General features: G+C 48.9%; 1 protein-coding gene across 2 annotated transcripts in view; it reads right to left on the reverse strand.

The window, feature by feature from the left end:
* The window catches only part of Pepd (peptidase D), a 131,347-nt gene that overhangs the window by 79,040 nt on the left and 38,083 nt on the right, over positions 1 to 14,224 (reverse strand). For both annotated transcript variants that reach the window (XM_051207287.1, XM_051207286.1), the window contains exon 7: positions 12,329 to 12,373. In XM_051207287.1, coding sequence (XP_051063244.1) covers positions 12,329 to 12,373 — 45 coding nt within the window. The remainder of the gene's footprint in view (positions 1 to 12,328; positions 12,374 to 14,224) is intronic.

A 14,224-nucleotide genomic window follows, 5' to 3' on the forward strand; every position in this document is an offset into this window, starting at 1 on the left:
GGCCATCACACACTCCCTTTAGATTAGATCCAACAAGGTGCTCAGTGCTTGGTAGATGCAAGTACTGAGTTTTAGAATGTTCTGGAATTTTTTCCCCATTGTGGTTGACTGAACCTAAACTTGGCATTTAAAACAGGCCCACCCACAAAGCTGGACACTCCTTAGAAAACAAAACACAGCCTCCTTTCTTCTTAAATGGCCTTTTGTTGGGGTCTTACTTATGTAGGTCCCCTGCATGGCAACAAATGTTGCAACTTTGCCCTAACTCACCTCCTCAGGCATCAGGCACCCTTGTCCTTACACTATATAAAACAGGAACTCTATACTCAAACTACTGATCCACTACAACTGGAAAGGGTCATGTCCAACCATTCAAAAAGCTCAGGAATGAGAGAAATAGTTCCAGGCATACATCGGCAAATAAGATAGCCTATGGATATGAGACACTTTTAATTTATTTTTATTATTATTTTAAATTATGAGCATGTCTGTGTGTGAAGTTTGTGTACATAAGTGCTGTTAATTATGGAGACTGGAAGGTGTTGGATCTACCTGGCTGGAGTTACAGGTAGTTGTGAGCCACGATGTGGGTTCTGGGAACTCAGGTCTTAGAAGAGTAGTATGAATTCTTTCCTTTTTCACCTTTTTCTCCCTCTTTGGTTTTTTTCAAGTTAGGGTTCCTCTGTGTAATGGCCCTGGATGTCCTAGAAATCACTTTGTAGACCAGGTTGGCCTGGAACTCAGAGATCTGCCTGCCTCTGCCTCCCAAGTGCTGGGATTAGAGGTGTGAGCCACAATCGCCTGGAAGTACTATACATTCTTAACCACTGAGCCACCTCTCCAACCCCTGGGATATTTTCAGAAAGTGGCACTGGTCTGAAAGTATACTTAAAAACAGCAGAAGGTAAGTCGGTAAACACTAGTGCTCAGAGTGTGTGGCTTTGAGAACATCCACGAGAACTGGCTGGGTTCATTTCCACAGAGAGGCAAGAATCCTAAGAATACTCAGTGTTGTGCTGAAGGACACCCGGATTCCCTCAGAGAATAAGAACAGATGCACAAGAGCTACAGTGACTCACAAGGTACCAGGGTAACATGGTGCCCATCACCTTCCCGTGCATGTAGGAACGGGAGTCTCACTGTGGGTGGGCCAACTCAGGATTGTTTGCATCCTAATGCAGTGCAGTAAAAACACATGCCACCTACGATGCATCCTAACACATATCCTACACATACAGTGCCGTTAGATCTAATATCCAGCCTGCAGCAACATGAATAGGAAGGAGCACACTAAACATAGCCAACATGGATGCAGAAGGCAGAATGTTCTGCCGCAGCACCCCAGCCACCCCTCAGGACCTTAGCAGTTCCCCTAGAGGCCAAATAATGAAGCCTCACTCCCCAGGCTGCAGGGACATGGGGCCTCAGTAGAACCTTTACTGGGGCGGGCGGGGCAGAAGGGAGAAGGGTGTGGTCGTGGTTGTGGGGACTGGATGGCTGGTTATCCCTCTTGATTTGGGCTTGAGTAGTTCTCTTTCACCATACACATCTGGCCTTACCACAGACCCAGAGAGGCCATGGACAGAGACCTCTGAAAACGGGAGGTTTAAAAAAAAGCCTTCCATCCTTTATACTATCTTGGGAATTTTGTCACAGTGGCAAAAGGCTGACTAACGATCGTAGGTAAGAAAATGTCACTACATTCAGGGAAGATATGGGCCCACATTGGATATATGAAGGACAACAGGGGAAATTCCTGATTATAATTATTTTCTAACTAAAAAAATAGACTTCCTCATTAGCATATTTTACAGATTTATTTATGTGCATGTGTGTTTGTGTGTCACATGTGTGCAGAAGGCTGTGGAAGCCTGAAGAGGCTGCCCGTCTCCTGGAACTAGTTACAGGTGCTTCCAAGCACCTGATATGGATCCTGGAAACTGAGCCCAGGTCCTCTGCAAGAACAAGGTCTTAGGGTTTCTGTTGCTGCAATAGAACACCTGATCAAATGCAATTTGGGGAGGAAAGGGCTTATTTAATCTTACAGTTTGTAGCCCAGCATCCAGAGAATTAAAGGCAGAAACCTGGAGGCAGGAGCTGATGCAGAGGCCATGGAGGGGAGCTGCTTACTGGCTTGTTCCCCATGGCTTCCTTAGCCAGCTTTCTTAAAGAACCCAGGACCACCAGCCCAGGGGTGGCACCATCTGGCGAGCTGGGCCCTCCCTCATCAAACACCAATTAAAAACAAACAAAACCATCACGGGCTTGACCACAAGCCACAGATTTGGTGGGGGTCATTTTCTCAATTGAGGTTCCTTATTCTAAAATGAGTCTAGTTGGTGTTAGGCTGACATAAAACCAACCAGCACAAGCAGCTCTTGACTGCTGAGCCGTCTCCTTAGCCCTTCCTCATCAACCTGTTTTACACTGACACGCAAAAGGACATATTTATGGGTACAAGAAGGCATTTCTACATGTCTAATGATCCTATCAGTATAATTAGTATAATTATTTACAAAACCCTCAGGGTTACACTTTATTTTGAGACAGAGGCTTACTACACAGACTGGTCCAGGCTGGCTTTGAACTTGCCAACCTCCTTACTCTGCTCTGAAAGAGCTAAGGTCATAGTTATGTATCACCATACATAGCTATATATTATTTCTTTATATTAAAAACTCCTTCCCAGCAGCTAGTTCCAAATATTTGGTTAGTTGGCATGAATCATGTCTCTCCATCTGCACCCTCGTGTGCATTAACCACCCCATCTCTCCATACACCCTTCCAGCTCTAGTTATACTTTCTAACTTCAAAGTATACAAATGCTTTTACCCTAACAAAGGGGACTTTAATAAAAAAAAAGATATACCAAAGGGTACTAAATTAAAATATGGAGTAATTCTTCTTCTTTGCAGTTCTAAAGATGGGACCAGGGCCTTGTGTGTACTAGGTGAGGCTTTCCTGTGGAGCTGCATGCAATTCCTGGAGGTCTACAGCTGGTACAAGGGCGGAGGGGGGGTCTTTTTGCTTTGTTACTAAAAGCCTGCCCTTGAGGAAGCTGGATGGTGATGTTAGGCCAAGGAGGAGCTGCCACCTGGGGAATATTCCATAGCTCAGCATGGAACATAGCTATAGTGACGTCGGTGCAGACCCAGTTTTATGGTTTTGTTTATTTTTATTGTTGTTACGTTTACCTTTTACAGTTATCTTATCATCCCAAACATGTAAGATTTACTGCACAATAAAGCATCGGGGAAACTGAGAACCCTGACCCAAAAAAACCTGCTAAGAGTCGGAGGTGAGGGGAGCATCACAGGACGTGATGGGGGCTTCCTGCAGCCCTGGCTTATGGGGGAAGGAGGATGGTGCAGGGTGCACAGAGCAGGTCACAGAGGAGGGCCCTGTGTGTGGCCAGGTGGCAAACGGAATCCAGAAAGAGCCCAAAGAACCACGCAGTAAAGGCAGTGCTGTGAAGGGCGACATGCAGGTGTACATGGCTGGACTCTGCCTACCATCTGTGTATTATTCTGCACTAGAGAAGACTCTCTCTTTCAAAAAAAAAGTTAACGTACGTTAATTATACAAAATAATGGGCTCCACTTTGATATTTTTGTACTTTTATTTTTTTATAGTGGTGCAGGCCATTCTTGAACTCGTGATTCTCTGGCTGACTCAGCCTCCTAGGTGATAGGATCAAAGGCATGTCTGTCACGCCTACTTTCATTCAGATATGCATGTGATGTGCCTCGTCAGGCTGACCTTCCCACTGTCCTTTCCTGCTCTCCTGCTGGACCACTTCTGCTTTCTAAATAGTCTCCTTTCTATACACACACATACCACACGCACACACACACACCACACACACACACCACACACATACACACACACCACACACACATACACACCATACACACAGACACACCACACACACATACATACACACCACACAGACACACACCACACCATACACACCACACACACACACACCATACACACACCACAGACACACACCACACACACCACACACATACACACACACCACACACATACACCACACACACATACAACCACAACACACAGACACACCACAAACACACACACACCACACACACATACACATACAACACACAGACACACACACACCACACATACACCACACACATAACACACACACCACACACACATACATATACAACACACAGACACACATACACACACACCTGCCCACATCCCACCTCCTCCCACCACACAAACACTCACTTTTAATCTAAATTCTGCCTATGAGGGGGAACGTGTGGTGTGATGTTTCCCTCTCAGAGCCATGCTTGTTTCCCTTAACATGATGATCTCCAGTTCCATCCATTTTCCTATCAATGACACCATGTCATTCTTTGTGGCTGATTCACACTCCTTAGCATATAGACACCACATTTTCTTTCTTCAGCTGTTGGTGGGTTGGTTCTATAGAGCGACTGTTGTGAAAGGTACAGCAATAAGTATGGGTGTGCAGCTGTGTCTGTCGAGCTCTGACTTAAATTCTTTTCGGTAAACCCCAGGGGTGGTTCAGCTGGATCATATAGTAGTTCTATTGAGTTGCTTGTTTGTAGATAAAAATTAAAATTTTTCAGGATTTCAAGACCTTGAACCCCACGATGAACTTACTGGTATATATCCTTCTAGATTTTAAAATTTTATATGCTGCAAGTACAGCATGATCCCTTATTCTCTTTTTTCTCCTTCCTCTCTAATTCTATTGAGTTTCTGAAGTACTTCCATGCTGATTTCCACAGTGGCTCTACAAGTTTACATTTGCACCAACCACGACAGCCTATAGAATGGTGGAAAATTCATCAGACAGGGGATTACCCAGTATTCTTTAAAAAATAAAAAGTAAAGTTGTCATCATTAGGCTTTCTGTCACCATGAAGAGACATCCTGATTTCGGCAACACTATTAAAGAAAACATTTAACTGGAGCTGGCTTACGGTTCAGAGGTTTAGTCCATTATCATCACGGCTAGACAAGGCAGTGTGCAGGCAGACATCTTGCTGGAGAAAGAACTGATCTGCAGGCATCAGGAAGTGAACCATCTCACTGGGTGTGGCTTGAGCATATATATGCAACCTCAATGCCTGTCTCCACAGTGACACACTTCCTCCAACAAGACCCACCACACCTACTCAACAAGGCCACACCACCTAATAATGCCATTCCCTTTGAGGGCCATGGTTTTTTTTTTAAGCCACCACAAAGATCAAGACCGAAAGGACAAATGGCCCAATTAATAAGTGGGCAAATGCATGGAGCAGGCAGTTCTGAAAAGGAGGCATACAAAATGTTCAATAAACCCATGAGGAAAAACCTTGGCCATCAGGGAAATGCACTGAGCTCCCATGTCACTCTGCAGAGCTTTCTAACGAGGTACACAGATGCTTGGGTAATGAGGGGCACCACGTGGTAAATATGCATTCACTTTGCTAGTGAGGACGTGTCGGTCTGACTTCCCAGTACTGGTGGTGAGTTAAGAATGCCACTCTCTCAAAGCCTGGGGACTCAGGAGACAGAAAAGGCAATTATAAAATGGGAAGAGGAAGGTTGCCATGGGGAGAGTCTGGATGCTGCAGGAGGTGACAATGGGAAGGAATCCAGGCTCCTCTCGATGGACCAGTGGGGAGGCCTCAATAGCAGGACCTGGAGACCGGACAGAGAAGACTGAAGAACAGGCCAAGGGCCCTCTTCAAGTCCCTTCTTATGGTCAGTTCAGCTACTTTGCAGAAGGCCACTCACCTCACCAAGTTCCCACGTGACTACCTTCCCTGTCAAGAGGGGCAACCAGGCACCTCCAAGGTCAGCCAAGCTGGAGTGGTCAGGACCTCTGTCCAGAGGGCACCACCGCCCACCCTTCTGAGCCAGAGGGAGGAAAGGGTGGCTGGGAAGATGGGCCCTGAGTGCCATGGCCTAGAGTCATTCCTCAGACTCCAGCAGAAGCAGCCAGCCCTGGATTAGAACAGCACCGATGCAGCCATGTCTCCATGATGCCATTCATCCAGGGCAGCCAGCCACTGGCTACCGTGAAACGAGGAAGGCCCCTTGGCATAGCGCTGCCTTTCACAGGCTCTAAAGCACTCCTTCAGGGTGAGAGAGGCAGCTCCCACTACACTCGGGCGGGGCAGGGTGGGGCGGGGACTCTGATTCCACAGCAGCATTGTGGTGACAGTTCCCTCAGGGGACCAGAATGCTTCAGTTCACAGTGGCGGTCCACATCTACCCACAGGATACCTTTGTGACCACTGCATCTCATTCCTTACTGCCATCCTCCACAGACTGCAGGCATCTCTTGGATGCAGAGATTCTCAGAGTGATAACACGGCTAAATCAGACATGGGTGGGCCCTCTGCCCATCTCCTGGGCTTGGATTGCTGGTCTATCCTTCTCCCCGTTGCAATACATCACAGTCCCTCTGCCTATGTCCACCCATCCACAGGACCCCACCTTGTTTGCTGTAGAGTACGGGGAAACATGGGACCAGGCGGTTGGCATGGAAGCTGTCAGCCACCTGCCTCAACAGATCACTGCATGGTCCCCATTCCTGAGGGCAGCGTTCAGGAGGCGCAGACTCTAACTTCTTCCTCCTGCTCTACCTGCCCTGCAGGGGCTCCTCTCAACAGATGAACAATGGAACACTAAGCTGGGGGTGGGGCACTGTGCCTCTCCTTCCACAATTGCCACGTTTTGTGTTTCTGGACACATCCTCTTCTTTCTGAGTTCGGCTCTCTGTCCTACCCTCCAAGGATCCTGGATACCCGACACCTCCTTCACCTTCTTCGTTTTTGTCTTTTGAGGCGGATTATACTCTATAGTTCAAGGTGGCATCAAATTTACCATGAAACCCAGGCTAGCTCTGAACTCTAGACCTTCCTGCCTTGCAGGTGTTTGGGCTTAGAGGTATATGCACCACACCAGCTGCCCACATGGGCCAGTGTAACTGGATCCTCTCACAGTAAAACCTCCTGCACTCATTTCCCTCTTCCAGCCGAGCCTCAAAAGCAGGTTCTTCACTCACTACGAACCTCTCTCTTCTTTCTACTGTCCTGCACCTTCCCCCCGTGCCAACATCCCTCTTCCCCTGCTCCTGGAGCCCAGGGCTCACTAGTGGATGCAGGCACAGCCCATCCTCTTTTGGCCTTTCTGGTCCTGTCCCTCATCCCCCACCCCCGCCCAGTGCACTTTGCCTTCTACACCTCTCCCTGTCCCTGGAACAGGCCCATGAACTGGGTCTCCTGCTGGGACCCAGCATGAAACAGCTCCCACTGTGCTCTGGTCTCACAGCCTTCCTGCCGCTGAAGGCAGACACCTGGCATAGCATGCCACACGCACAACTGCTCTACACAGAACACACACACACACATGCCCCTCCACCTCCCCCCATACAGAGGCACCAACATGTGCGTGGGGAGATGAGGGATCACAGTCCTCACCCTGGAACCAGAAGCTGGAGTCTGCTGCCACAGGCCTGAAATGACAAAAACTATACGAGGCAGAGATTTATTTGTGCAATCTTTTTTTTTTCTCCTTAAATATTCACAGGTCACAAAACTGCCTCTCGGCATTAAACCCAGGATTAAGGCATCAATTAACTGAGGTCTGAATGCAGCACTGATTAAAATAGTAGCAAGACAGGATGAAGTATTTCCCAGATCAGTCTCTACGCATCAAGGTGCCAGCTTGTTGAATAAAACCCATTAAAAGGGCCAGGAATTCCATCTCTCCCAAAGACTAATGCACGGGGAATGGCTCTGCGGGAGCCAGGTGGGCAGGAGTTCCACACTCTCAGGCCCTGCCCCCAACCTCCCTCCACACTGGAGACCCAGTGATCAAATGAAGAAACTCACACAGCAACAGGAGGGACAAGAAAGGGGCTGGCTGGAGCTGCAGGTCCTCAGGAGGCTCCTCCAGCAGGCTCTCCCTAACAAGCCAGAGCCGCGCTCAGTCCCTAGAGGAGCCGGTGGGGCCAGGCAGCTGGGAAGAAGTCCACTCCGCACCTGGACCACACCTGCCTCTGCTACAATGGCGTGGGTAGAACAGTACTCAGAGGGGTTTGGCTAAAGTACAGACACTTGGGCAACTGTGCAACAGAGCAGGAGGAAGCTTGGCATCTCTGCTCTTGTCCTGTGCCTGCTTCCTTGATCTGGGTCAGATTCCTATTCAAGGCCACACATTAGCATGTTAATGACTGAAGGAATGTTTGTCTACAATCCGATGAAACTTGACCTATTTCATCCCCTCTCCAGGAGGCCAAGACTTTGAGGCCACTGTGGGCTATAGAGTGATATCCAGTCTCAAAGACAAAACTAAAGATTAACTAAGGTGCAGTACTATGAGCTTTACAACATCCTATTCTAACTCCCTGTGCTGTTTGTTTTGTTTTCAACTTGACACAAACCTAGACATACGTGGGTAGAGGGAATTTTAATTTAGAAAATGCCTCCATAAAACTGGTTGGTAAGCAAGCCCATGGGGTGTTGTTTTGAATGATGATTGATGAGGAAGGGCCCAGCCCACTGTGGGTGGTGCAGACCCTAAGCAGGTGAGCCTGGAGTGCATGAGAAAGCAAACTGAGTAGGCCCTGGGGAGAAGCCAGTGAGCAGCATCCTCCATGGTCTCTGCATCAGCTCCTGCCTCCAGGCTCCTGCCTTGAGTTCCTGCCCTGACTTCCTACAGAGATGGACTGTGATATAGAAATGTAAGCCAAGTAAACCCTTTCCTCCCCAAGTTTCTTTTGGTCATGGTGTTTTATCACAGCAATGGGGATTGTAACTAAGACACCCTCCGCAGACAAGTCCTCGACTCCGATTATAGTTCTGAGCCTGCAGTCACTTTGATCTCACAGACAGGTCACCCCCTGAACAGGGAGGGAGGGAGTCCTGTCTGCCCAAGCAGGAAGCCACCTCGTGGGAACTAGATGGTCCCCTCAAGTGCTAAGACTTCTCTGGAGTCACCTGCCACAACCAGAACTGAGATAAGGACCAGCCAGATCACAAGTTAACCCAAATTGCTTAACTGTACAGATTTCTCAGTCCTGCCCAGCCCAGCCCAACCCCCCCCCCAAAAAAAAACCTCATACAATGTCCACCAATGGCTGAGACTCCTGTTCTCCATATTCCCAATACAGCCACAGTGACTGCTCTCCTTTCTGCCCAGTTTTTGTGACCAGATCTAATTTGTTCGGCCAGATGTCTGTCTGGCACAGGCCTTTGGGCACAGTGATGCTCCACATCCCGTCCCCCACTTTCTGGTGTGCAGGAACCAAGTTCTCTCTCTGCCTTGGGGATCTCCAGTCCTTACATGAAGGAAGGGTCTGTGAAGGATGCCGGGACTAGTCAGCAGGAGACACAGATGGTGGTCCCATTGCAGAACTTCCCATATGCCAGGAATCTAGGGCATCGTCTGCACACATTTTAAAAGTTGGGACATATTCTGGCACACCTGTGTCCTGAAGCCCCCTGCAGTTTGACTCCTGTGCATGCAGTAGGCAGAAGAGCAGAAATATTACCTACAGCCGGAATTTTAATGCATGCAGGCTGCTTTCACTCCGTGTAATTAACACTTCTAAAACCGGCGTATGACTCAAATGAACATGGTCTCACTTAAAACCTAAGGAGATGCACAGCAGCCATGGATACACTCACTCTTCCATGAGTACTTAGCTGCAGCCCCTGGCACAGAGTGATGACAGAGATGAAGGCATCTCCTTCTACTTCCTACCCAACCTCCAGATCAATTTCATCCTCTACGAAACAGCTACAGCAGAAGCCCAGCCTGAATTATGGCAGTGACATGCCTGCTCTTAGTAAGATTCAACTTTTGACCTGTTACGTTCCAGCCGCAATATTGAACAAAAGGAAAGAAATGTACAGTTATGATCTTGTGTTTGTGGGAAGAGTACAATTATGGAGGAATTTACAGGAAATCAAAAAAGGCGCCGCTTGAGAGGATGGAAAACAATAAAACAGTCACACAAAGGAAACGAATGCCTTCCAAAAACAAAACATAAAACCTGAGAGCACTGGCTCCCCATGCCAGGAGACCTCTCAATCAGACTGGTCCTAGAAAAGCCCCCACATGCCCAAAATGCTAATCTAGTCCTGGGCTATCGTGTGGATGCCAGGGATCTTTCTTACACAGCCCCTGCACTCTGGTCCTGCTGTACTTAACCCAAGACTCAACCCAAGGATTCCAGCCAGCTGGCCTTCCAGAGGGGCTAGGAGTGAGCTGGGGGAAGCGGGCACTCTGGCAGGCCACGGACTCCAAGGCAGTTAGCTGAGCTACAAGAGGCTGTGTAAGACTTTGGAGCCAACAGCCTGGACTCATGGCTTTTCCTTGGGTGAGTCACTAACTCTCAGGGCCTCAGTTTCTTCATCTGTAGCATGGGAATAACTACTGCCTCAGCTATCAATAGCAACAACCTCTCGAAATGGTGTCCTGCCCAGTGTTCATCAGCACAGGCTTCACATGGGGAGTCTCGGTAGGGACCAGTGTTGTTAAGACACGCCAGCTCGACTTCTCTCATCAGCACGGGCAGATGAAGAGATGGGCAAATCCTTCTACTCTCACCATAAGGTGGCTATGACCACAGTCTCAGCTGAAGCTGTGGAGACAGAAACGTCCAGTGGTCCTGAAAAGGACAGAGACTAGTCTATACCTGAGCTGAAAGTCTCCCCTGAATAGATTCCCTCCATAGGGCCAAGCGGGAGAGAACAGGCAGCCAGCGCATTCGAGACCTGGAGCAGCTGGGTATGCTGCCATGCACCTACAGATCCGGCATTGGGGCTGGGAAAGCAGGTGGATCCTCAGTGTGCGGTCAGCCTGAGGTATATGGTAACACTCCCACCCCCAGACAAATGAGCAAAACCCAGGAACTCCCAAAAATGTAACACCAAATGGCACTTTAATATCACAGAAAGCCCATTTGCTTTGGGAGACGCAGGACCTGCTGCTGTTGCACCCAGAGCCCCTCCCTGGGTTCTGGCAAGGAGGGCAATAATTGTGGCTATGATGGATCTGCCAAGATCAACTGTATCACTGCAGACACTGGGCCCTGTGCTATTAAAACACACCCCTGAGGCAGCAAGGACAATGTGACATTTCTGAAATTGTTCTACTACCATCAAATGCCAAATAAGTCCTTTTTGCTGCTCACTTTAATAAAGCTGTGGCGAGATATTCTTATAAGCGCAGACTCCACCTTGGAGCCTTGCAAATGTCACTGGAATTAAAGTGAGTTTGCTCTAAAATGATGAACTAATGGCTCATCCCTGGGGGAGATGCTGGATGCTCACAAGCCAGCTGTGGCCTCCAACACACTCCCCACTGTCAGTGACCTGGGGGCGGGGGAGTCACAGTGAGGCCCTTGTTCTGCTGAGTGAGCTACAGAGACAGATGTGGGTTATTTGAAACAAACAAGGAGAGATGCTATGGGCCTGAACGACAGTCTCCATCCTCACTGAGGGTGTGGCTGTGACAGCAGCTGTTGGGTCTCTACCCATCTCCCAAGGGCACCTGCTCCAGACTCAACTCTCCTGAGAAGTCTCAGATCTGTTCCTCAGCTCTGTCATCCTGCCTCCATGACCACGTGGCCACTGGCTCCCACTCCAGCCTCTAGCCAAATCTCTGGCTAGACACCGAAACGGCTTTTGGAAATACAAACCTGATGTATACTCTCCTAAGTCCTTCGGGTTCCCTGAGCTTTCATCTCCTCTCAGGACAAAGTCAAAACCCTGACAGGAACAATGTCCCTCAGTCCACTCAGGCCACTTCCCCGGCTTTGCATGACCACACAAGGCCACCATCCTTTCCTCCATGTCCTTGAACAAAGGGTTCCTTAGCCCCTCGATTCCCAACCCCCACACCTCATGGTGCACCACCCTCACCTCCATTGTGTTTAGGACACAATATTCCCACAGATCTCCCAGCTAGGCTGGAAATGTCACCACACTCAGATCAGGAGTGAGAAGCCTTCTGCACCCCTCCCAGTGAGGTCTACCCCACTTTCACAGTGAGTGTAGCCACTCAACCATAGACACTGTTCTCGGGGGCCTGGGAAGAAAAGCCATGACACGCAGAAGCTACCCCCCAGCCTCAGAGGGTCACTCCAAAGCCACCTGACAAACCAGCTGTGCTGCATGTAAGAGCCACAGCCATGAGGAGCATGGCTAGCAGGGCGGAGCATATGTCAAGACTGGTTCCCTAAGGAGGGTGGTCAGGAGAACTGGCCCCATCCTCCATGAGCTGAGCACGGTGAGCCCAGGTAGTCAAGCCCGGCACTCACCATTCCACGATCTCTGGGTGAAGAATCGTGTTGTTGACATTGAACCTATAAAGAGAAAATACACCAATGGCATTAGTTGGATGACCTAGCGTATCCCACCGATAGGTACTTTGTTCAACACAGACACACCATAACCAAGAGAGACCCCCCCCCCACCTTTTAACTTCCTGGCTCTCTGGCCTGGAGAAAGCTGATGCTCACCTGTGTAGTCCTGGAGGCCTGGGCTGCCAAAGTACGGTCAGTTGGAGACCAAAAATTTTGACTCTAAACCGCCCCCTCTTCTCTACTAGGTAGACCCTTTATTGAGTACATTAATACACACATAATGGAAGTATCAGAAAAGGGGAACAGAAAGAATACTAGGGCGAGGAAACCAAACTTTTCACTAATTTGATAAAAATCACATATCTTCACACACACACACACACACACACCTACACATCTTTCTTTAAAAACAAATTCATTCCATGGGCATCTTGCCTACATGTTTATGTGTCCCATGTGCATCCTTGGTGCCTGTGGAGGTCAAAAGAGTGCTGGGACTGCAGTTACAGACAGCTGTGAGCCGCCATGCCGGCGCTGGGAACTGAACCTGGGGCCTCTGCAAGAGCAGTCAGTGCTCTCAACCACTGAGCCATCGCTCCACCCCCTCAAAGTTAGCAGTCTCTAAGACACACTACCGTCAACAGTGCAGACGTCGGTGGTCCTGAACTGACAAGGGTGGGCTTGGGACTTTTTTAGTTTTCTGACCGGGATGTTATGAGGAGGATCTACAACTGGGTGGTTCAATTTCCAGTTTCTAAGCTTACAAAACGCTGATGGGATACAACACAGCTGTCAATCAAGGAGCTGCTGCATCTTGCTAGCATAATGAGAAACTCAATTCACCACACACACACACACGGTATGTCCTGATCAGCTGCCAATTCTGCACCAGAAACTATGACAACCAGAAGGCAGCGGGATAATGTTCAAAAAATTGAAGGAAAAAACAAACTGAGAACAAAAAATTTCAGCAAAGATATGCGTTGAAAATGAAGGAGATGGGTCTCACTGTGACCTGTGACCTTGACTATATGAGAAGCACTGCACCATCAGGGTCCGTCGTATGTGAATCATGTCCGTTCACATGTCCAGATGGGTAAGGCCTGCTGTGAGCCCGACTGTCTAGGACACAGGATTCAGCCTGATGGACAGGCGTCCAACTCCTTCACCACTTTCTGTTGAACTGGCGCCAGTCACGGGCATCCTTTGTGAATCTGGAGTCCACAGTAATTAATAAGATCCAAAATGACCCAAAGGATGCCACTAACAACTATGTCCATGGCCATTACATTGCTGGCAAGATCTCCAAGGTCTCAGGGCTTCCTGGATTTGCCCAGCTTTGTTGAGGACTCTGGTTCTACCGCTCTGCAGACTGTGGCAAGATGTCTGAACTGGACTTCTCCAAGTCTTTGCACCCTATAGCTCTAACTTGGTCCTCACACCACCCTGGAGCACTCAGACTGTGCCTTTATGGTGGACGAGGCTATATGACATCAAACACCCACCCTGTGCCAACCTCAGCTGCCCCATCACTCAGATTGCCTCCTCCATCACAGTGGTTGTCCCTCAAAGGGGCCCCGCCATGAATCTGACAGAGTTTTAGACCAATTTTTGCCCCACCCTGGTACCTACTTCCCCTTGGCTGCCCATGCTCCAGTTGTCTTTGCAGAGGCTCTAGTGACAACTGCTGGTGGTAAAGATCAACAGCAGCTTCTTTGGGACTGCCCATGAGATGGTAACATGTGACCCTCCTCCTCCAGCACAGCCAAGTACAAGTCCTGCTGCCTCCTGTACTGTGGCAATACGCTACTCAAGGGTATGAATGCTACCATCACCACCATCAAGATTGAG

The sequence above is a fragment of the Phodopus roborovskii genome, unplaced genomic scaffold, assembly GCF_943737965.1.
Source record: "Phodopus roborovskii unplaced genomic scaffold, PHOROB, whole genome shotgun sequence".
In the NCBI taxonomy this organism is placed as follows: Eukaryota; Metazoa; Chordata; class Mammalia; order Rodentia; family Cricetidae; genus Phodopus; species Phodopus roborovskii.